Source organism: Rhinolophus sinicus, chromosome 13 (assembly GCF_057876585.1).
Source record: "Rhinolophus sinicus isolate RSI-liver-muscle chromosome 13, RSI-T2T, whole genome shotgun sequence".
In the NCBI taxonomy this organism is placed as follows: domain Eukaryota; kingdom Metazoa; phylum Chordata; class Mammalia; order Chiroptera; family Rhinolophidae; genus Rhinolophus; species Rhinolophus sinicus.
Window position 1 is genome coordinate 20,381,551 of NC_142513.1, and position 23,598 is coordinate 20,405,148.

The 23,598-nt window shown below is 42.0% G+C and overlaps 1 protein-coding gene across 8 annotated transcripts in view; it reads left to right on the forward strand.

Moving 5' to 3' along the window:
* The window catches only part of NCOA6 (nuclear receptor coactivator 6), an 85,661-nt gene that overhangs the window by 58,286 nt on the left and 3,777 nt on the right, over window positions 1-23,598 (forward strand). For 7 of the 8 annotated variants that reach the window (XM_074318006.2, XM_019733554.3, XM_019733538.3 and 4 more), the window contains 6 exons: window positions 656-1,772; window positions 4,282-4,403; window positions 7,483-10,503; window positions 13,435-13,503; window positions 16,186-16,222; window positions 19,440-19,588. In XM_074318006.2, the coding sequence (XP_074174107.2) occupies window positions 656-1,772; window positions 4,282-4,403; window positions 7,483-10,503; window positions 13,435-13,503; window positions 16,186-16,222; window positions 19,440-19,588 (4,515 nt within the window). The remainder of the gene's footprint in view (window positions 1-655; window positions 1,773-4,281; window positions 4,404-7,482; window positions 10,504-13,434; window positions 13,504-16,185; window positions 16,223-19,439; window positions 19,589-23,598) is intronic. The other variant, XM_019733567.3, reaches the window with a different exon arrangement.

Below are 23,598 nucleotides of genomic sequence, written 5' to 3' on the forward strand. Positions count from 1 at the left end.
ATCAGTCAGTTGACTCCTGCCAGAGGCTCAGCTTTCAGCTAAGGATTAAATAATTTTTACCACATTGAGGCAGAGGAGACCTGTCCTTAGGAAGTATTCGGTGTTCTTTAAAGTGCAGCATCCAGATATTACACATATAACCTTGGAGAGTCTTTATTAGTTGCCCAAGAAGCATTTTTGAATATCTTCTCAGCACTGTTGAGGTTTTCCTAACAGGATGCATCATGTTCTTTGTTTCCTTGACTCATCTAAAGCAGAATTTATTTCACTAGCCTACAGTGCTTTTCATTAATTTTCTTCATTTTAAGGTAGCTACAAGTCATTTTTAAACAGTGAGATGCTGCCTTGCTCTTTATTTAATCTGAAAGAAAGTAAACCTTATTGATCTTTGAAATGTTATTTTAAGTTACCAATGAGTAAAGAAACAGGTTCTCCTTCTCTATTGTATGGTTATTGAGAATGTAACAATTATCCCACAGTCAAATCTCCGTATTTTAGAAAACCCACAGAATGTATGTCAAGCACCATACATGTGTTTATGTTGGTCAGTGGACACATGGGTGATGGGTGTTTTTCTAATTAAGGTAATTTGAGTATCTTAATACCAATAAGATAATAGTGTTACTTTCTGAAGCTGTGTTCTTTTTTCTTTAAGGTGGTCAAGGAGCTGGTCCTCCTCAAAACCAGATGCAGGTGTCCCACGGGCCACCAAATATGATGCAGACCAGCCTCATGGGAATTCATGGCAACATGAACAACCAGCAGGCTGGTAGTTCTGGGGTTCCTCAGGTGAACCTGGGCAACATGCAAGGCCAGCCCCAGCAGGGCCCGCCGTCTCAGCTGATGAGCATGCACCAGCAGATCGTGCCCTCCCAGGGTCAGATGGTCCAGCAACAAGGAAGCTTGAACCCTCAGAACCCTATGATCCTTTCAAGGGCCCCACTTATGCCACAGGGCCAGATGATGGTGAATCCTCAGAGCCAAAATCTTGGGCCCTCGCCCCAAAGGATGACCCCACCCAAGCAAATGCTTCCCCAGCAGGGCCCACAAATGATGGCGCCGCATAACCAGATGATGGGGCCTCAGGGGCAAGTTTTGCTCCAGCAGAACCCAATGATAGAGCAAATCATGACCAATCAGATGCAGGGGAATAAGCAACAGTTTAACACTCAGAACCAATCCAGTGTCATGCCGGGACCAGCACAGATAATGAGGGGACCAACTCCAAACATGCAAGGAAACATGGTGCAGTTTACGGGACAGATGTCAGGACAGATGCTACCCCAGCAAGGGCCTGTGAACAATAGTCCTTCTCAAGTTATGGGGATTCAGGGGCAGGTCTTGCGGACACCAGGGCCCAGCCCACACATGGCCCAGCAGCATGGTGATCCTGCTACTACAGCAAATAACGATGTCAGCTTGTCTCAAATGATGCCTGATGTTAGCATGCAACAAACCAACATGGTCCCCCCCCACGTGCAGGCCATGCAGGGAAACAGTGCCGCGGGAAACCACTTCTCAGGCCATGGGATGCCTTTCAATGCACCTTTCAGTGGAGCACCCAATGGAAATCAGATGTCCTGTGGTCAGAATCCAGGCTTTCCGGTCAATAAGGATGTCACGCTAACAAGCCCGTTGTTGGTCAACTTACTGCAGAGTGACATCTCAGCAGGCCATTTTGGGGTAAACAATAAGCAAAATAATACCAACGCAAATAAACCGAAGAAGAAGAAACCTCCTCGGAAGAAGAAAAATAGTCAGCAAGATATAAAGTAGGTTGTGATAAGTTTTGTCTCAAATTTCATTCATTTATTTCTATGTAAACAGCTTTTTTTGATGGAAAACTTTAAACATACATAAAATTAGTAGAATGAAATCCCCGTTTCAGCAATTATCAGCTCATAGCCTAGCTTGCCTTCATCCGTGCTCTCGCCATTACCCTCTTGATTATTTTAAAGCAAATTCAGTTTAAGTATTTCAGTGTGTACCTCTGAAAAATAAGGACAGTTTTTTAAGACCATACAAATACCATTAACACACCTAGAAAAACTAACACTTCCTTCATGTTCTGAGGTATCCAGACAGTGTTCATATTTCCCCAATTAATTTTTTTTTACAGTTTGTTCAAATAAGGGTCCAAACAAGACTCAGACATTGCCATTGACTGATAAATGTTTCTTATGTTTATAGTCTCAGTAGGGTTGTGGCACCTCAGAGCCTGAAAAGTAACCAGTGCTACCACACTACAACTCCTCAAAGCATTTCAGGCGTATAATGGCTGTTGGGGAACCAGAGAGGCCAAAATGTGTTTTGGAATTGAAACTGCTGTCTCTCAAATAGAAATGGTTTTTCGTACAGGTGCTTTTCCTTTAAAGGCTCATTATCATCCCTGGAAGCTCAAAACCTCATGTTAAGATGATTGTACCTTTTAAATCAGTTACCCTTTTGGTAAAGGTTCTCCATGTGAGTTCTTTTGCAAGATCTCAGCAGCAAGGGCAGTTAACTTATATTTCGTTTCCTGAAGCTAAGTGTTCATTTAAGTTGAGTTTTTGGCTTTGATAAAATGTTTTCAGAGAGAATATTGATTGAACTGGATTTTCTGCCCTTAATTATAAAACTGGAATTCAGAGACGTTTATTAACAGGGAATAGTGATTAATGAATGATAAACGGGTTAATTGAAGTAAATTGCTAGAACTGTAGAAAATAATAGGGGCGCTTTAGTTAAACAAGCCTAAATGTTCAAAATGAGACCAACTGCTACTACCTTTTCCCCAGCCTCCCCACAGTATTTCTTTGGTTGTACTCTAGTATTATATCGCACTCATTTGCTGCTGCTTGAATTTTATAAATTAAAAGTCAATAATTGTATATTAACTACCTATATTTCCCTGAATTCAGATTTAGTAAGCCCTTTAATTATCTAATTTTTCCAATAGCTTTTTCTAAGTTATATTCTTTATTGCTATCAACCTATGGGAATAACATTTTTTTGTGTGGTGATATTTATTCCTCCCAGTAGTCTAGGAGTAAAATTACAAGTTGCTATTAGTATGTGTTTTTGCTGTCTTCACCAGCCCTAAAGGAGATTGCTTCCTTTCTGGGCTCCAGATTGTGAAAAGGGCCTTCCTTATACAGCATTGCTCCTAGGAAAGGAAGACAGTAGGTTTAACAGGAAGAACACCTGCTCCCAGCTCTTCCGTTAGCTCACTGTGGAATCTTGGGCTTGTCTCTTACACCTCTCTGGGCCTTTGTTTTCTCATCCATCACATGAGGGGTCTGGACCAGATACCTGAGTTTTTTTTAGCATTACAATTCTTTGAAAGGGAAGAATATTATAGAATCCTGGCCTGTAGTTTGAAGTGAGAGAGAAGTCATAGGAACAAATTGATACAGGCACCTGAGTATACTAGAGATCTGCTTCAGATTCTGAATTTCCATGTGGTGGGTCTTTTAAAATGGATTAAAGGTAAGGTTTCTGAAACTACACAGAATTCATTGAGATGAAATACTCACTGTTAAGTGGGTGATCAAGATCAAGGTAAAGGGAAGCTAAAGGTAGGAAAGAAAGGTGCAGCTAAGAGTAAGATTATAAACAAAATGAGGGATGTGAGCACTCTGGCTCTTTGGAAATATGAGTGGTAGTAGATAATGTTTTCTTCATTTCTTCCCTACTAAAGATTCTAAGCTATACCCAGATAAAAATGAAAGGATTTCAAAGCCAATTGGGGATGTCTGCAAATACTCATGCTGCAACAAAATTAATTAGCTATGTTCTGGTATACTCCATCTTTCTTTGTTTTGAATACCATTTTTGCCAGCCAACCTACAACTTCTTGCCAGGTGTTACGAGTTGTTGGAGCCACCACTGTAATATCCACAAAAAAGTAACATTCTGGACTCTGGGTGAATTTGATAGCTACACCAGTGATAATGTGGTTTCACAGGAACAGTACTTTATAATATTGATAGTCCAAACTATAGTCAAGTCTTAAAACATCTAAAAGATGGATGATTACATGAAAAGCATTATAACTGAAATTTGTAGAAAGCACTTTGAGTTTATCGCCATGCTATTAGATTAAGTTGATTTTAAAATTTAATGAAATTGCCAGATTATTTTTATGACAAATATTGAATATTTTATCAGACTAGAGAGATGTAAATATGGTAAGACTGATAATGCAAACAGATTTTAGTTCTTTAGAAATAGGAGAAAGGTTAAGCTAGTTTCATGTTTGAGCTGTACAACTTACTCTCAAATGTGTAATGTATCTTTTAGCACCCCAGACACTCGTCCAGCGGGTTTGGAGGAGGCCGATCAGCAGCCACTGCCTGGAGATCAAGGAATTAACATGGACAACTCAGGCCCTAAACTGCCAGAATTTTCAAGCCGACCACCAGGTGATCAAATATCAAAGATTGTATACTTGTCATCATTTATACAGCCTTACAAGGCTTCTTTTCAAGGAAACAATAGTATATTATTTTGTCTCCTAGCTAGGCTACTTTACCAATTTAATGTGTCTAGTGTTTGTAAACTTTGCTTTGATAGTAAGTAAAAATTTCAAATATGACTTCTGAAGGCTATAGATTCTGCTCAAATTAGTCTTTGTCATTTTAAGTCCTTGTAAGGTCAGACTGAAATGTCAAGTGCCTCTTTATTCTGGTCAATATCAAGGTTCTAGTTGGCATCAAAGTGGAATAAGATTAAATGAAAAGATATTTTCACTCTAATCCTGCTTGCCTGTCTTTCCTGCAACCTTTCCTACTGGGGCTTTCTCAAAGCAGCGAACTACCAGGGTTTAAAATAAGATTTTTTTTAAATAGAAGTTTTATTATGAATCTTTAAACACAAGAAAATGTAAAGAGTAAAAGACACGGTGTACCTACCACCTAGCTTAATTAAAAATAAATAGGACCAATATTGTTGAAGTCCCCGTGTTGTACCCCTCTCTGATTATAAAATAATTTACTTTCTAAATGTTGAAAAATTACGTTGAAAAGGAAAAAGCCCTCAAAATTCATTATTCCTACTTAGGTATTACAGAATCGAGGCCAGCTGCCACGGTATCTCTATACCTGGTTACTCTTGGTCTGAGTGGTGATTTATAATATAACCTTATTCTCCTGTGACACAGTTAAAGACACATAGGCCTGTTACATTTAGGCCACTCTTCTCTGTGTGTACAAAGGATTATGTTTTGTTTCTTCCTCACAAGTTATTTCACTTTCTTTTTGGCATATAAGTGAGAGTGGTGTTATTTTAGGGATAAACTTTACCCTTAATTTATGTATTTTAAAAGTGAATCCAAAAACAAAAGTAAGTCCATCATGATGTCAATACTTTGTGTTGTTACAAATTATTTGGCCATAGCACAGTTCCATCCATGAGTGGCAGCAACACAATTGAGACTGGGAGGTCAGTCTTTGGCAAATACGTCTAGAAGGCATTAGGAACAGGAAGATACCTTCTTCTCTCAGACACATCTGAATTCTTATATGAATCTCAGGGGTCCTCACACACATCATTGCTTCATTTCTACAGTTTGCAAACTGGGGGCCTACAGGCTGAATTTGGCCTGTAAAGTGTTCCGATTGTCAATGCAGTGTCTTAAACCAAACAAAAACCTGCTGAATTTAAATGCTTTTAAACAGAGCCTTTACTCTACAGTTGGGCTCTGTCCATAGGACTGCTATGTCTTATACCAGCCCACTTGTCTTCTTCACTGTCAGCCTGGCCCCTAAAAGCATATGAGTTTGCATCCCTTGATTAATAAATTTGATTTTTTGGTTATGTTATATGCACTACATGTGTCCTGGCTTTCCCTCCCCCCACCATTCTATCACAGCAACCCCAGTCTCTTTGGACTGCTGCCTCTGGCTTCTGGAATTTTTTAGCAGCCATGCCCTTAAGCATTACTTTTGAGATGCTGCAGTCTTTGGTATTTACTGTGCTGTCTGGTGGCCGAATTTTAAAAATAAAAGGCATTTATGTCACAGTCCTGACATCAAGGGGCTTCTACAGAAATTACAATTTCTTAAAATGGGAACCTGAGTTAAAGCTATGGAAATGCCATATGTTATTGGCATTATAAATATAAAGAAGTTACTTGGGCCTAAAACAAAAAAGGATTTTTTTAAAGAAATTTTCAGAACTGGATTCTACACATTGCACTCATTGTTGCCATGGAAATCTTTGGCCAGAAGACATTAACTCATTCGGTCTTGAGCACAGGGTCTGACTGACCCTGTGGATCAGCAGCATTTGGTCACTGCTCTGTGAGAATCTTGAGCAGCATTTCCTCCAACTGCTGGAGCCAACCGTTCTTACCCTGCAGCTTCTTAAAACTAATATATTTTTCACGCAACAATGGAACATAATTTGTGTTGAAATTGTATCCCAGCTACATGCCCATTTTTTCCCACTGAACCACCTTAATTCTTGGCTATTGATCTTTTCATCCCTTCTTCTAATTGTGTAAGGTTTGGGTTCTAAATGCCGAGTAAAATCTTCACAAAAAAAAGAATCATTTGAGATGTTGCCTTCCGCAAATCTATAAGGCATTGTCCCTCAGAGTTCTTTTCTTGAAATTATTTCTTATTCCTGAGGGCTGTGCTTCTGGCTTACTTATTTTCCAATTGTGGATTCATAGAAAATGTTGCTCCAAACAGAGTTTTACATGAAAGAAAGTAAATGGAAATTAAAATCTGTATACCCATAAAAAAACTTCAGTGCCTTCATATTATTTTCAGTGTGTATATCAGCTTCTGTTAGCTCCTACTGTTTGCTAAACTGATTTACGTTGGAAGGGTGGTTTAATTCAGTCAAGTTTCCCCAAAGGATTGATACTGAGGGATGCAGCATGGTGTGTGGAGCCAATGGATTGGAGTAATTTTATATCCCTCTTTCTTAAGGAATTGAATTCTAATTTTATATTTTACTTCTGTTGGAAGAATAAAAAGGCTCTCTTCAGTGCTGGCGTTTTCACCAAAATCAAGTCTTAAAAAAATTAATCTGTGCTAAAAAAAAAAAATTAATCCTAAATGCTTTACTTCATTCACAAGTACAGTGAAATACTTATGCCTGCATGAGACCTCAGAGTGGGGTGGTCAGCTCCTTGCTGTTGGTGGAGTGTTTCTCATTTCATCTGAATGTTCGCCTGGTATAGACTGGGCCACTTGCATGGCATAGCATGGAGTGTCTGTGTATCAGAGAGTCTTAGTACAGTACTGCTTCATTCAGACGCTGAAGACTGAGGAGCTCCAGGTTCATGATGCTTTGCTTTTTGCTTCCTTAAGCAGCGTACCCTTTGCTTATGTCAAATAATGAGGGGCTGCCCCTGCCCGCCTGGGAGCAGGCATGCCTGAGCTGTTGGCACAATCTGTGCCACTTGATGAGTATTGCTTGGCTATACTCTAGAAGTAGCAATGCTTTTCTTGCTGAAAATCTAACTTCCCTGATTTTGGGGGCTTGTTTTAGGTTATCCTTCTCAACCAGTTGAACAGAGGCCACTTCAGCAGATGCCTCCTCAGCTCATGCAGCATGTGGCACCCCCACCACAGCCACCACAGCAGCAGCCACAGCCACAATTGCCACCGCCACCACAGCAGCAGCAGCCGCCACCTCCCACTCAGCCACAGTCGCAGCAACAGCAGCAGCAGCAGCAGCAGCAGCAGCAGCAGCAGCAGCAACAGCAGCAACAAATGATGATGATGCTCATGATGCAGCAGGACCCCAAATCAGTTAGGCTCCCAGTCTCCCAAAATGTCCATCCCCCAAGAGGCCCCCTCAACCCGGATTCCCAGAGAATGCCCATGCAACAGAGTGGCAGTATGCCTGTCATGGTCAGTTTGCAAGGACCTGCCTCTGTGCCACCGTCACCTGATAAACAGAGAATGCCAATGCCTGTGAATACGCCTTTGGGAAGCAATTCAAGGAAAGTGGTATACCAAGAAAACCCACAAAATCCTTCCAGCTCACCACTGGGAGAGATGTCCTCACTCCCTGAAGCGAGTAGCGGTGAAGTACCATCTGTCTCGGGAGGCCCAAATAACATGCCTTCACATTTAGTAGTTTCCCAGAATCAGTTGATGATGACAGGGCCCAAACCTGGACCATCACCCCTTTCAGTAACTCAAGGTGCAGCTCCTCAGCAGCCCCCTATAAATTCCCTGCCCAGCTCTCATGGCCACCATTTTCCGAATGTGGCTGCTCCAACCCAAACATCTAGGCCTAAAACACCAAACAGAGCCAGCCCCAGACCCTATTATCCGCAGACACCCAACAACCGCCCTCCCAGCACAGAACCTTCAGAAATCAGTCTATCACCAGAAAGACTCAATGCCTCCATAGCAGGACTCTTCCCCCCACAGATTAATATTCCTTTACCTCCTAGGCCAAATTTAAACAGGGGCTTTGATCAACAGGGCCTAAATCCAACAACTCTGAAGGCCATCGGGCAAGCACCTTCAAATCTGACCATGAATAATCCTTCCAATTTTGCTGCCCCACAAACTCACAAATTAGACTCTGTGGTGGTGAATTCTGGAAAGCAATCTAATGCTGGAACAACAAAACGGGCAAGTCCAAGCAACAGTCGCAGGTCTAGTCCTGGGTCCAGTAGGAAAACCACCCCAAGTCCTGGGAGGCAAAATGCAAAAGCCCCTAAACTTACTCTGGCCTCTCAACCAAATGCAGCCCTGTTGCAGAACGTGGAGTTGCCAAGAAATGTATTGGTTAGTCCCACTCCTTTGGCCAATCCCCCTGTACCCGGGAGCTTTCCTAACAACAGCGGGTTGAATCCTCAGACTCCAGCCATGCCTGTTGGTGCTGTGGGGGGCGTTCTTGAGGATAACAAGGAGAGCTTGAATGTGCCTCAAGACAGCGACTGCCAGAACTCCCAGGGTAGGAAGGAGCAGGCTAATGTTGAGTTAAAAGCAGGACCTGCCCAAGAAGTTAAAATGGTTGTCTCTGAAGATCAATCCAAAAAAGACGGGCAACCTTTGGATCCTAACAAACTTCCCAGTGTTGAAGAGAACAAAAGTTTGGTGTCTCCTGCTATGAGGGAAGCACCAACATCGTTAAGTCAACTTCTCGACAATTCTGGAGCTCCTAATGTGACCATTAAACCCCCTGGGCTTACAGATGTGGAAGTAACACCTCCAGTAGTTTCTGGGGAGGACCTGAAAAAAGCATCTGTCATTCCCACACTGCAGGATCCGTCTTCTTCTAAAGAACCCTCTAACTCTCTAAATTTACCTCACAGTAATGAGCCGTGTTCAACCCTTGTGCATCCAGAATTGAGTGAGGTCAGTTCTAATGTTGCACCAAGCATCCCTCCAGTAATCTCAAGACCTGTCAGCTCTTCCTCCATTTCCACTCCCTTGCCCCCAAATCAGATAACTGTTTTTGTAACTTCCAATCCCATCACAACTTCAGCTAACACATCAGCAGCTCTGCCAACTCACCTGCAGTCTGCCTTAATGTCAACAGTCGTCACAATGCCCAATGTGGGAAGCAAGGTTATGGTGTCTGAGGGCCAGTCAGCTGCGCAGTCGAATGCCCGGCCTCAGTTCATTACACCTGTCTTTATCAATTCATCCTCAATCATTCAGGTTATGAAAGGCTCGCAGCCAAGCACAATTCCTGCAGCCCCACTGACAACCAACTCGGGCTTGATGCCCCCCTCTGTTGCAGTCGTTGGCCCTTTACACATACCTCAGAACATAAAATTCTCTGCTCCTGTACCACCTAATGCCCCCTCCAGTAGTCCTTCTCCAAACATACAGACAGGTCGACCCTTGGTCCTTAACTCACGGGCCACCCCTGTTCAGCTGCCTTCCCCGCCTTGTACAACTTCTCCAGTTGTCCCTCCCCATCCCCCTGTCCAGCAAGTAAAAGAATTAAATCCAGATGAGGCTAGTCCTCAGATGAGCACCTCAGCAGATCAAAACACTCTGCCCTCTTCACAGTCAACTGCAATGGTTTCTCCCCTTTTGACCAACAGTCCAGGCTCCTCTGTCAACCGGCGAAGCCCAGTTTCATCTAGTAAGGGCAAAGGAAAAGTGGACAAAATCGGCCAGATTTTACTGACCAAGGCTTGTAAGAAGGTTACAGGCTCTCTCGAGAAAGGGGAAGAGCAATATGGTGCAGATGGAGAGACTGAAGGCCACGGGCTGGAGACCACAGCTCCAGGGCTCGTGGGAACAGAGCAGTTACCCACAGAGCTGGACAGTAAAACCCCAACTCCCCCAGCACCCACTCTGCTAAAAATGACCTCTAGCCCCGTGGGCTCGGGCTCCGCCTCAGCTGGACCCAACTTACCTGGCGGTACTCTCCCCACCAGTGTACGCTCGATTGTAACCACTCTGGTACCCTCTGAGCTCATCTCCACGGCGCCGACCACAAAAAACAATCATGTCGGCCTAGCATCTGAGCCCCTTGCAGGTGGCCTAATGGAGGAGAAGGTGGGATCCCACCCAGAGCTTCTGCCCAGCATAGGTATGTACTCGGGCCTGGCATCATCTCCTGTCTGTTTTTTGATGGCCTATCCCACGAGAGAGCATGACTCCTTTTCTACTTGGAGGAAGAAGAATGGGCTACATGGCAGTAGTGGTATTTCGTTTATTGGAAGTACTTTGGGAAATAGACTTTTAAAATCCCATGTGAAGTTTACATTGATTAACATGGTGCTGAAATGAAATATACCTTTCATTTATGTAGTTTTTCGTTTTACAAGGAAGCCTTTTTACATGTGTTATCTCATCTTCATACGAAACCATGTTAGGTAGCCCTAACCCCCTTCTGTGGGTGAGTAGGTTGAAGCTCAGAGAAGTGCAGTATTTGTTCAAAGTTGTACGGTGAACCTCCGGCTTGACATTGTCCCTTAAATGTGAACCGCAGCTTCAGCAAGCTCCCCTTACCGTAATAAAGACTTGCTCGCAACAGGTCAGTGGTGGTTGTCATAGCCCCTTCCTCACTGTCCTCTGTCCCAGGGCCTATTTCCTCCTGATTGACTGCTCCAGAGGAGGGCTTGCCAGAAAATCAGGTTTCATGATAATAGTCATGGAAGGAGCAAAGTGGTTGAGAGACAGGTAGGCTTAGGTTGGTATATCAACACCAGTATTTACCAGCTGTGTGGGCTGAGGCAAGTTACGTGACCACTCCAAACTTCAGTTTCTTCCTTTGTGGTATAGAGACAATAGTAGTTACAAGAATTCAAGGAGATAGCGTGTATAACATGTTTAGCACAAGACTAGAATATAGTAATAAATGGTAAAAAAAAAATTAAAAAAAAATACCAGTTTCTTTTTGATTCACTCTCTTTGTCAGTTAGACCATTCCATTCATGTATATCTAGTTCAGATTATTTACCATGTACGGTTAAAGTGGCCTAATGCTGGATGCATAGGTGTACTTCTCCCCTCCTTCTCTTTGCACCCTTCCTCCCACATGCACACATTCCTCCTCCTTTGAGGCTTAAGTGGTGCAGAAGCTCTGTTTCCGAGCGGAATCAGTCACACGCTGCCAAAGCTAGGAAGGACCTTTGCTATATCCTAGGCCAGCTAATAGTCCCTGTCTTGTTTATGCAGTTAAAATGCTTCGAGTGCCTACTCCTGAGTGGTAAGCACCCATGAGAAGGGGCAGAAAGAACACGAGCTTCAGGGTAAGATCAGAGTTCAAATTCTAGCTCCACTGGTTACCAATTGCAGTTGGAGAAATTCCTTAACCTCTTATAAGCCATGTACTTCACCTATAAAACGTAGATTGTAATTGCTACCTCCCAGAATTTATACAAAAATCGAATGAGAGAACTTAGCACAAAGTGGCCAGCACATTGCCTCACACAGAGCTCTGGAAAGGTTACTTAACCTTCTTTCTGCCTCTTCAGTGCCAGAGATACAGGGAAGGAGAAGGGCTTGAAGGAGTTCACTGCCCTTGCAGGAGACAGAGTTCACAGAGCTGGCTCTGTCGGTTTCTGGTCCTAGTTCTGTTCATGGAGGTCAGCCCTAAGAATTAAAAATAATTTGGTGTGACGAATACATTCTCTGCTATTAAATGTTCCCATTTTCTTTCAGGGCACTTTCCCCTCAGGTACCAAGAGAATAATGATGAAGTGATTAGAAAATATTTTTATCTGGATCATATATAATCCTAGAGAAATATGTGAGCCTTGGGGAGATAAACCAGCAGTTGGGAAAAATTCTCAATTTTAGTTAAGATTGTTTCCATTCTTTTTCAAGGGGCTACTGTGCTTTTACCTTGAAAATGCGAGAAATCAATACTGGAGTTAAAAGTAGGAGTTAAGGTATAGATTTAAGCTTTATCAGATAAGCATCCAAAATCAGTTCTTACCACAAATACAGTATTGACTCTTTACTAGTAGGAAGAGAGAGCTGCAAAATTCATAATTTCCAGAAGAGCATAAAACTTACTGTTGCCAAATTTCTCTATAATGTAAGACTTAAGTGTCAAGATGGGAGGACATACTCTTGAATGACTGGCATATCTATGCCCTTAATCTTTATGATCCAAGAAGTTTCCATTCTAGGGTATATTGTATATTCTATTTCATTTCTCTGCAAGCACCTAGGTTCTCTCTGTCCTTCAAAGCCTTTAATGTACTTTCACACATGTACGTTTCTCCCTTTAAAGTACTTGCACATTTTTCAATCTAGAATCAATCTCCCATGCTTTGGACACCTATAGCACTTTATACTTATGAACCTCCTTTATATAACATCACAGTGCAGTTCAACGTACCTCATGTGTGTACCTTACCTTCAATACTAGATTGAGTTCCTGATGAACAGGGAGGATGTAATTTGGTCTCTAAGGGTGCTTGGCCTTGCCCCTAGTAAGTTCTTCGTACCTATTAGATAAGTAAATGACATATCAAATTGATGTATTAAGTATGAATTGAATACCTGCTTTATGCGCATCGCTCTTACCAGGTGCTGTAGAAAAGTACAAAACAAATTGTATGATTCATTTTGGGTATTAAGGAGGGTAGTCTTTAGAGGAATGAGACAGAATTTTTTAAATGGTAAGGTGAATCGGGTAATTGTGCCCCTGAAAGTGGTTTGGAGGGCTGACTAAAGTATGCTCTGGGGTTTTTTAGAAACTGGACAGAACTTGACCCCAAGAAGTAAAAACTATGAGTGCTATTACCCTCATGGCCACCTCCGTCCTTGATCTTTGTACACACAAGAAAGGAAAGCCAAATACCATTAGAGGTAGTCTTTATTACTGAGTGTTATAGTAGTTAATTTTTTAAGTAAGTTTTGAAATGTACTTTCAAAGCCAACTTCTAGTACTGCCCTCTAAGAGAATGTGTACTTCAACAGTTACTTAGCCCTTGATTCAGTCGATGCCTTCTGTTTTGTTTAGAAAAGAAAGTAAAAGGCCTGTATGTTTTTTGTCTTGCCTTAGCTCCTTCACAGAGTTTAGTCCCAAAGGAAACTCCAGCCACGGCACTGCAGGGGTCTGTTACCAGACCAGGTAAGGCACACTTTGGAAAAACTCTTGGAATGGAATGAGTTACATGTGAAGGCACCACTGCTGTACTCAGAGTGCCAGGAAGTACCTGAAACTTTCTTATCTGTTTGCTTCAGAACAGACTTCGATTGAATGGCAGAGCTTGTGCAGTACTCTTTGAGGTTATTTTCCCCCCTGACCAGCTTGCTCTCTTACGCATTCCTGGTGTCAGCCAGGGAATTCAAGAAGGGCATCTCAGTACCCGTTGTCTGTGGGTGGTTTCCATTGCAGAGTTTGCCCTGTTCCATAACCCTGGCAGATGACTGACTGGTATATAGTAACTCACTGGAGTAGCAAGTGTTACTGCACTAAGATAGTGATTGCATGATTGTGACAGGAGTGGAGGCTTGTTCCGAGAACCTCTGCTATGGTGAGGTAGCCATTCCTCCAGAGAGACAGTCATTTCAGTCATCTCTGGATGGCATTGGGTTTCTTTCCATGACCAAGATATTGTAAATAGCACTAGGGGTGGTGTTTCTGGAAGGTGGAAGGTGGAGTCCACGGTAATCTGACAGATAATTTCTGTGGGTTGCTGGGTCAGCTCTGAGCACATGAGGGTCTTGATGGCCATAACAGCAATAGATTGGACTGCCAAAGCACCTAAATGTCATGTATGTTACAGTTGCTTCTTGCCGGGGTCATTGTCACTATAGGTCATTGGAGGAGCACAAAAAAATGAAGTATGACTGCTTTCCACAAGGATGTTAGAATCTCATTTACAGTACAGTTCACACACTTGACAAAATTTGTAAGCAGAAAACAATACAGCCATGTTTAATACTGTGAGTCGGTCTAAGCCAGTAAAAGTAAGGTATAACTTGTGATTATGTTTAAACCTGCTTCGGGATGTTGTGTCCTGTGTGATGATGGATAGGACTTTCTACTGCACACTCTTTGGGTAAAATCAGGCCTTTGAAAAGAATGAACGAGCAAAAAGCATTCAGCCACCCAGATTCTTCCTTAGCTGTGAACTGCCTACATGATATCTGACATTGGGAGAGATGGAGCAGGTTATTCAGAGAAGGGGTAGATAATAAAATTCCTTTTTGGTGAGAAAAGGAGCAACTAGAAAGGGGAAGGGAATTCCATTTCCTGTCCCAGCTCTTTACTCCAGAAAACGGGCCTTAACCATATCATGTCATATGTCTTCCTCAGACTGTTGGCCGAAGAATCCTGTTCCTTTTAAAAGTTTGACTTAAATGAATCTTAAAATACCCCAAAGCCACTCATTGCTTTCACCAAACCCCTCTGATCTCGACTTACATGAATTAACTGTGATAGTGTTAAGTCTCAAAAGCTTTGAATTTTACTCCAAAAGAGCAAGCTAATCAAGATTTCTTTGTAATCACCTTCTTTGACTTAGCCGTTTTCATTTCTGAGTACACATTACCTGAGTTTCTTTGCTCCACCAGAGCCAGCAAGGCAGCAGAGATTCTCTGAGTTGGTGTCTATTTCTTGGAGAGGGGTTTTATGGTTTAGATATGGGGAGCTTAACAGCAGATGAGAAGCAAGGATTCTCTTCTGCCAGCATTGTGCATTAAAGGCAGAGTTCTCCAGCCTCCTCACATGAAGGCTGCGTCAACATGAGCACCATAGCAACAATAATAATAGCTAATATTGAGTTACTACTACGCACCAGGTGCTGTACTAAACTTTTATATGTGTTATTTAATCTTAACTTTGAAGTGGGTAAAGTGGTTATCAGATGAAGCATTGAGCACAGAGAGGTCAAGTAATGTGCTCACGGTCACATGGCTAGTAAGCCATGATGTCAGAATCCAACCCAGGGACTCGAGCTTCATTGCCTTCAAGGAGGTTACCAGGTAATCAGTAGGGTATGGTACTAAGCCTGAGGTGCTGAGGTCCCGAAAAGCAGGGCCAGGTATAGGTACAGAGCTGTGGTAGACCAGAGGCAGGAAAGTTCATTGCTATCAAGTGCATCAGGGAAGTCTTTTAGTAAAGATGGAACTTTCCTAAAGGCATAAAATGGAGGAAGAAGATGTTTGTCTGCTGGTGCTAAGAAAGAAGTGCCTGGCAAACCTATAGGAGGCTCATTTAAGCAAAACCTGCTAGACAAATTACTGAGCTTTTCTTTTCTTGGAGGGTATTTGCTGGGAGGTTGAGGAAGAGAGGAACATAATGGGGTCTGTAGGTGATACCTCAAAGTGGTCTGCCCTCTAAAACTCAATAAGCAAGTTCTTTGGAGGAGTGCGTTCTTCATAGATGTGTAAGACATATTGGAAGATTACTGTCTTTAAAAAAAAAAAACAGTGTCAGGAGGGTGGGGATATTTTAAGAATGAAAACAATCTCTTCTACATGAGAGAAAAGAGGCTTATTTTACTAACCTAGTTATAGCAGGGTGAAATACGAACCACGCAGTGTGAATTTAGTTCTGTTGATCCAAATAGGATTGTGTTGTGGAGTAGAAATAAAAATAGACCAAGTAAGTGTCGTATGCCCCAGACATCCGAGTTGTGTCTCTGCCAGCTCTGTCTCTGTACCATGTAGGATGAGGCTACTACTGGGCAGAGACATGTCAGCCTAAACAGGGCATTCAGAATTCTCTTAGACATCTAGCTTCTCCCTGGGCACGTATATGCCAGACACTTCCACATCTCATTTCTGTCCTTTGTATTTTTTACAGAACTCGAGGCAAATGCTGCCATAGTCTCTGGGCAAAGGTAAGATGATCATTTCTGCAGACTTAGCATGAATATGGCATAAGCCTCTTTGAAGGGTATCCGCTTTCTCAGCTTTTAAACCTCTCGTCACCTTGTCCTGTTCCCTCCCTCTTTGCACCAGTCTCTTCTTCCTGCTAAAGTAAGGAGTTGTCATGAGTCCTAAACCCTCAGAGATTGTATTTCTCTTAATAAAACTTGGTGGCTAAGTGTCTACCTTTCATGATTGTTTTAAATACTAACTGAGGTAACATGTTCAGCACTCAGGGTGGTGAGTACATAGTAAATGTTCACTATGTCTGAGCTATTGCCATCATTCTCATTAAAAAAGTCCTTGCAACCCCTGAAGTAGAGCTGTTTGATCCTCAAGGTGGAAGAAGGAGAAAGCCAGGTGGGGCCTGACCCCAAAACCCGTGTTTTTTCTGTTGTACGATGCTGCCCCACATAACCTAACAACATAAAATATAACTGTGGCTTCAACCTCTGCCCCCTGGAGAGGAGTATTGTTTTCCAACAGTCACTCCTTTTTTAGTGTAGGAATGTAGTAGATAACATTTTAAAGAATTTCTCCTATTTGTACATCATCTTAGCTTGTAAAACACATTCACAATCATTTTTTCGTTTAATCCTCATATTAACCCTGTGAGGTAGTAATAATAGCCAGCATTTATTTGAATACTGTTCCATGCCATGCACTGGGCTACAAGCTCCCTGGATGTATTATCCATTTAATTTTCACGGTATGTATTAGGAAAGTAAATTCTCCCTTGGAGATAAGGAACCTAAAACTCAGAGAGGTTAACTAAATTGCCCAAGGTCACAGTTTTAGTAAATAGTGAAGCTGAAATTCAAACCCAGACCTTCAGACTCCAGAGCCCTCACACTTCACTAACGTATTGCAGCAGGCAAGATGGGGATTTCTGTTATAGATCAAGAATCTGAAGCTTAGAGAGAATTAAATATCGCCAATAAATGCAAACTAAAACTTGACCCCTGTCCTTCTGACTCCAAATTCTTTGCTATTTCTACTACACCACTCTGCCTGTCTAGTTTTATTTGGATTGGGCTAATAATGGAATTCATTTGCATTTCTCAAGCATACACCAACTATGTGGCTAGCGAAAGAAGGTAATCAGACCAAAAAGACCCTGTGGGTGTTTGTTTCTAGAGCTCCCTGCACATTGACTACATAATGTTCATAACATTATATAAACACCAGGACAGTGTTGCTGTGACATTTGTTTTGCCAGGAAAAAGAGGCACCTCCATTAGGAATCTTCCTTCCTCAGAGGCTTTGACCATTTTCTGGGCTCCCAGCCAGAAAGCCATCCTCACCACCTCTAAAAGAATGTGTAAATCCCCCTGACTTGTAATTCCACACCAGCTCCAGCCTCACCTCTCCTTGACTTGCCTTGGCTTGTGGGGCAGTTGTTACATATAAAACTAGGGTAGTGAACAGTGTAGCCAAATTCTGAGCCATAGTGCTGCCAGTGAAGGGTCCTCTGGCAGGAGTGAGCAGCAGAGGGGTAGCCATAGTTGACAGGCCATAATTTATGCCTTTAAGGAGCTCATAAGCTGGTGGAAGGCAGAAGACATTAAAATAAAACAAGTTAGTCTGATGGCTACTCTCGAATGCCAAATACGGACTGTGAACCCAAAACACAGAAGACTTCCCAGAGGAGGCATCTCTTTGACCAGTTTTTGTTGTTGTTGCATTACTTTTGTTTTAGTTCTATGTCTTACAAGCAAATTTAATCAGCTTCTTTTCTCATGCTTTTAACATGCATTTTTTTATACCATGAAAGTAAAAAGTTTATTAAAGAAAACTTGAAATTCAAATCAGATCAGAGAATTACGAAGAAGAAAATTACTCACCAGTAAACCAGTATTCCTACAACTGAACAATATTCGTTGCGTATTTTAGTTCATCTTCTTCTAGTCCTCTTCACAGAACATATGTACAGATAGTGTTTCATATATTATATAAACACTGTTTATGTAGAACTAACATATTGTGTTACATCTAATATATAATGTTTACATATAAATGCTATATATTGTACACACACACACACAACACGTATATCTCACACCCATTCATTCATATGTGGTTGCATATATACTCAATATAATTATAATGAAAATGGGATTATACTATTCATAATGGTGGTAACATTTTTTTCTCACCGTGATATGAACAGTTTGTATTATTAAATGACCTTTATAACATGAATTTTTTGACTGCATATGATGTGCTATGATTTAGTCTATTGTTAAGCATTTAGGTCTTCTCTTTTCATTAGTATGAATAAAATGCTTTGACATCCTTGTGTAATTAGAGCTCTGTAAAAAGATTTATTTCCTTGGGCACCTAGAAATGCAATTGCTGAGTCAGAGGATTATACCAGGGTTTCTCAGCCTCAGCATTATTGACAGTTTAGATGAGATAAATTTTGGGGGGGGGGTGTCTTATGCATTATAGGATGTTTAATGGCATCCTTGGTTGGTGGCACTAAAAGACGCTAGTAGCATCTCCCCATTCCCCCTTTTCCCCCAAGTCATGACAAATTAAAAATGTCTCCAGACGTTGCTAAACGTCCCCTAGGAGGTAAAACTGTCCCCTGTTGAGAACCACTGGGTTACAGTTTACACTCCATCCGTTTTTGTCCATATACTCTCAGTAATACTGGATATTATCAATTTTAAATCTTTGTGTACTAAAAAAGGGGATTGAAGTAGGGGCAATCAATATACCATCAGTGTATTGTGATATTCCCGTGTATATTCTTCTGTAATGTGACTTGTAATAAGCCATTATCTGACTACACCAGGTTCATAGTAAATGCCAGTATGTTAGTAATTTCTTAGATTTTAGGTACTATTAAATTTTGAAGGGGAATATTGTTATGTTAGGAAAATTGATGAGGAAGTTGGGGGGTTTTTTTATGTGAAATTCTTAATGTCTTTTACCTGTTTTTCCACAAATTCACTAGCTTTATGCCTTAGTACTTTATTTTTACTAATGTAACAAGCTAGACTCACTTTTAAATTGTCAGTAATACAAAAGGTAATTTTGCTCATTGTCCCAGAATGGAATATTTTTTCTCCAGAATGCCTATGTAGTTCTCCTGCCTTATGAATGAAACTCTATCTGAAGAGCCCCTTTTTGTGTGAGTTGATTCCCTCACCTCCTTGGAAACTTTGTGCTTCCATCTGTCAGCAGTGAGCCCAAAGAGATCATTGAAAAGTCCAAAACTCCAAGCCGGAGAAACTCCCGAACTGAAGAGCCAGCTGTGGCTTCTGAAAGTGTGGAAAACGGACATCGGAAGCGATCCTCTCGGCCTGCTTCAGCCTCCAGCTCTACTAAAGGTTAGCAGTGGGCTGTGGGTGCTACTTGTAGGTCAAATAGAAGAACAGAGTCAGTATCACAGCAGCAGAGGACTTTGTCCTTTATCTTTGTTTCTGTTCCTTAACTTTGTCAAGTTACCCTGACTTCTGCTGCTTGTTTGGTCCTTCCTTAATTTGTTAGTTCACTTAACTATGCGCTTTCTGTGTATGTACACAAGAGCAGCAAGCACTGTTAGAAAAAAGAACATAACAGGGCAGTTTGATTCATTTTCACCCCTTCAGATAGGTCCTCAATAATATGTCCCAGTCATTTTTCTATGTTTCAGTAGTCAACTCTCTTTTCCCACTCTCTACTGTTTAGAAAAATCTGGCCCCTACTTTCTCCCCTCTCTCTCAGCAGAGACTCACTTCTTCACAGAGAAAATAGAATTCCCTCAACTCTCACTACAAAGACATAAATCTACCAGTGCCTGTCGCCTTTGCTCCTCCTATAATAGAGCATCTGTCCCTCTTTGAGTGTAAGGCCAATTTTTCCACTTGTGCCTTTGATCCCATCTTCTCTGACTTTCTCAAGGTCACTACCAGTTTTCTCTTCTCTGTTGACTGCTCTCTCCTTTTTGACTCTGCCCTTGACTTCTGTGACCCAGATCAATAGTTTTCTGTCTACTCATTTTGGCTGCTCCTTCTCAATCTCTGTGCCCAGACATTAGATATTGGATTTTCTCAAACTTCAATCCTGAGTTGACTTTTTTCTTCAACTTATATTTTCCCCCAATTGATCTCATTCATGCCCCACTTCTTTAGTTACAGCCTTTCACAGATGACTCATGAATTTGTATTTCTATTACAGATCTCTATAGATCTTAGACAACTGCATGTACATCCTTAACAGGACCTCAAACTCAATATGTCTGAAACTAGACTTGTGATTGTTACCTCCAAGCGCAGGTCCTCTGCCATTGTTCCCCATCTCAGTGAATGGCACCACCATCTGTCCATTAGGCAAGTCTTCCTGGGCACCTCTCTCCAGTCACCCTCACATCCATCACAAAAAGCTGCTCATTTTATCTTAAGTAGCCCAATTCTATTTCCCCCGTCTTCACTGTTCTCCTAGCTTAAAACCTTTCAATGATTTACCCTTATAATTAGGATCAGAGTCTAAAAGTGTCAGCATGGACCACAGGTTCCTATGTGGTCAGACCCGTCCGCCTCTCTCAGCCTCATCTGACTTCCCTCAGCAACTCAGACATACCCTCCTCATCCCTGTCTTCACAAGCCTATGCGTATTGTTACACCTATTGCACGGAGTGTTCTTCTTCTCTTTTCCTCATTAACATCCTACTCTTCCCACTTACCTTAGCTCAGTTGTCACTGCTATAAGGAATCAGCACCATGTTCTCCTTCATAACACCACAGTTGTAACTTTATGTCTGTTTATGTGATAGGTAATTTACACACACACACACACACTCTCTCTCTCTCTCTCTGCTAGGGCAGAAGTCTGGTTTTGCTCACCACTGTATCTCTGCTGCCTAGCATGGTGCCTAATACACAGAGGTATACAATCAGTAATTATTAAATGAATAACCATCTATCAAATATACATCAAGTACTTACTACATGCCAGGCTCTGGGGATATAATATTGAAAAGACAGAATCTCTGTCTTCATCATATTAATTACAATTGGCCCTTGAGCAACACGGGTTTGAACTACGTGGGTACCACTATACACGGATTTTTTTATACAGTTGGCCCTCTGTACTCCCGGTTTCACATCTGTGGGTTCAGCCAACTGAGGATTAAAAACAGTATTTTTGATGTGCAGCTAGGAATCCGCAGATGCAGAGGGCCAACTTAAGTTATATGATTTTTCACTGTGTGGGGGTTGGCCGTCCTAACCCTCATGTTGTTCGAGGGTCAACTATATATGCTAGCCAGAAAGATAGGCTCTGATACAGTGTGTTAAACGTTAAATGCTGTGATAGCAAAATTGCATGGTACTGTAGGAGCACATAGCTGGGATGCTTTGCTCCTCTGCCAAGTCAGAGAAGGCTTTCTGGAGAAAATGATGTTTAAGCTGAGATCTGAAGAATGAGGAGGCATTATCCAAGCTATGAGGGTTCAATGGAGTATTCTAGGCCAAAGGTACAATGTGTGCAAATGCCCAGATCTGAGGGAGGGAATGATACTTGCCCCTCTCTGGAAATGCACTGAGCTTGAGTAGCTCAGGTTGGGATCCTGGCCAAGTGCCTGATATCAGCAGGGCTGCTGAGAAACAGTCAAGTACCATTGGGATGCCAGCCTGAAGACCAGCACAGGTTGTGGTGCACCCACACCAGGCGCTGACCTGAGAGCTCAACTGTCATTACAGGTCAGGTTTCTGGGCAAGAATTTCATGATGCCTCACAAGAGCTCCCAGGAATAGGCCACGGGTCTACAGATCATATACATGTAAAGCAGAGGCATAGAAGTCACTTCACCTCAGCCTGCCAGAAAGCCAGGGGAGAAGTGGGGAGGGGCCTTCTTTCCTCTCCAGGAATATCACATACACCAGAGGCAGGTACTCTACGTATCCCCACTTTAGATATAGAAATGCAACCAACAACTATCTTCCTCCTCCCTGGGAATCATCTGCTCAGCAGAAACTTGTTCAGAAGGAAGCACATCTTAGAGTATGTAAGTACTAAAGTTAGAGCACTAAATGGAAGAGTCCTGGAGTTCTGTGGGAAAATCATCTTCCCCTCCATTCTGTGTATTCTTTTAGCTCCTCACTTTCCCAAAGGATCAAGGTCTTGTAGGCTGTAGAGTATGGTATATAATTAGCTTTAAAGTAGGAAAAAAGTGTTGGCCTTTAGAGATGACACATACCACATTTTTGGAGACTTGATCTGAGCCCAGAGCCACAAGATACTAAAGGTGTCATTTACAGTACACCAGGAAAAGTTAAGGAGCAGCTGGGACAGTTAGGAGATGCCCAAATTAGAGCCACTCTAGAGAACTGCCAGCCAGGAAAAGATGGAAAGTCAGAACCTGTTTCAGAAAGGGGGTGGGGAATAGGCCGGTGTACACTTAAACTGGACATTATCCCAAAGTGGTGATAGTCATGTTGGAATGCCTGCCCCGTCCATGATGTGAGGTTTAGCAACTGGCTTGGGAGAGGCCATAATGACTCACAGGCTTTGTGATCTTGCACAGAGGGGTGCTGTGTAAGTGTCTCCCTAGAGGATGGCTGAGCTCTGGCCAGACCCCAGGAATCACAGTCCTGTGTAGATCTTCTCATCAGCCTCAAGCCCTCAGGCTATAAATCCTTAACTGTCCTAGGGTAAGTTACCATTTAAGTCAGAAATCAGTGCTGTAGATCTTTTGGTTTTTAAATGTTAGAGCTCTTGGATCCAAATTAAAGGAAAAAATATATTATTGGCCTACTATGTATCTAAAAATGTGAACCAAAGCCATAAAACAACTTTTCTGTGATTGTATTTGAACCCATACCCAGGGAGTGATCATAAAATATCAAGCTGGTTTCTAAAATGTATGCACCTCAAATTTGGAGACATATGTAGTGCTAGGAACCTGAAACATCTTCCTGTAGCATCAGTACTTCTTAAAGTTTTGAAGGAAAAAAGGGTTTTGTCTTTGTGCACTCCTAAGATTTTGGTTTTATATACACAAAGAAAATTAGAAATTGTGTGTGTTTTTCATGAGAATCTTGAAAGCTAAGAAATATTATGAGTAGCTTATAATGAGAACTTTTGATTGTCAGGGAACCAGTGACATTAATCATGCTCCTGCTGTGAGACTGGAGTTTGTTTACGTCACGCTGTTGCTTATGTCACGCTGGCCAAGGCCTCCTAGACTGCCAGGTTGGAGCAGGTGGGGTGGATAATTTCTGGGCAGGTCCAGGGAGGGCCACATGGTTGATAGGACATGCTCCAATCTGTTTTGGTTTTGGTTGGTTGGGTTGCTGAAACATGCACACTTTTAATTACAAACACAGAAATTAGCTCCCACGAATGAGTGAACTTCTTT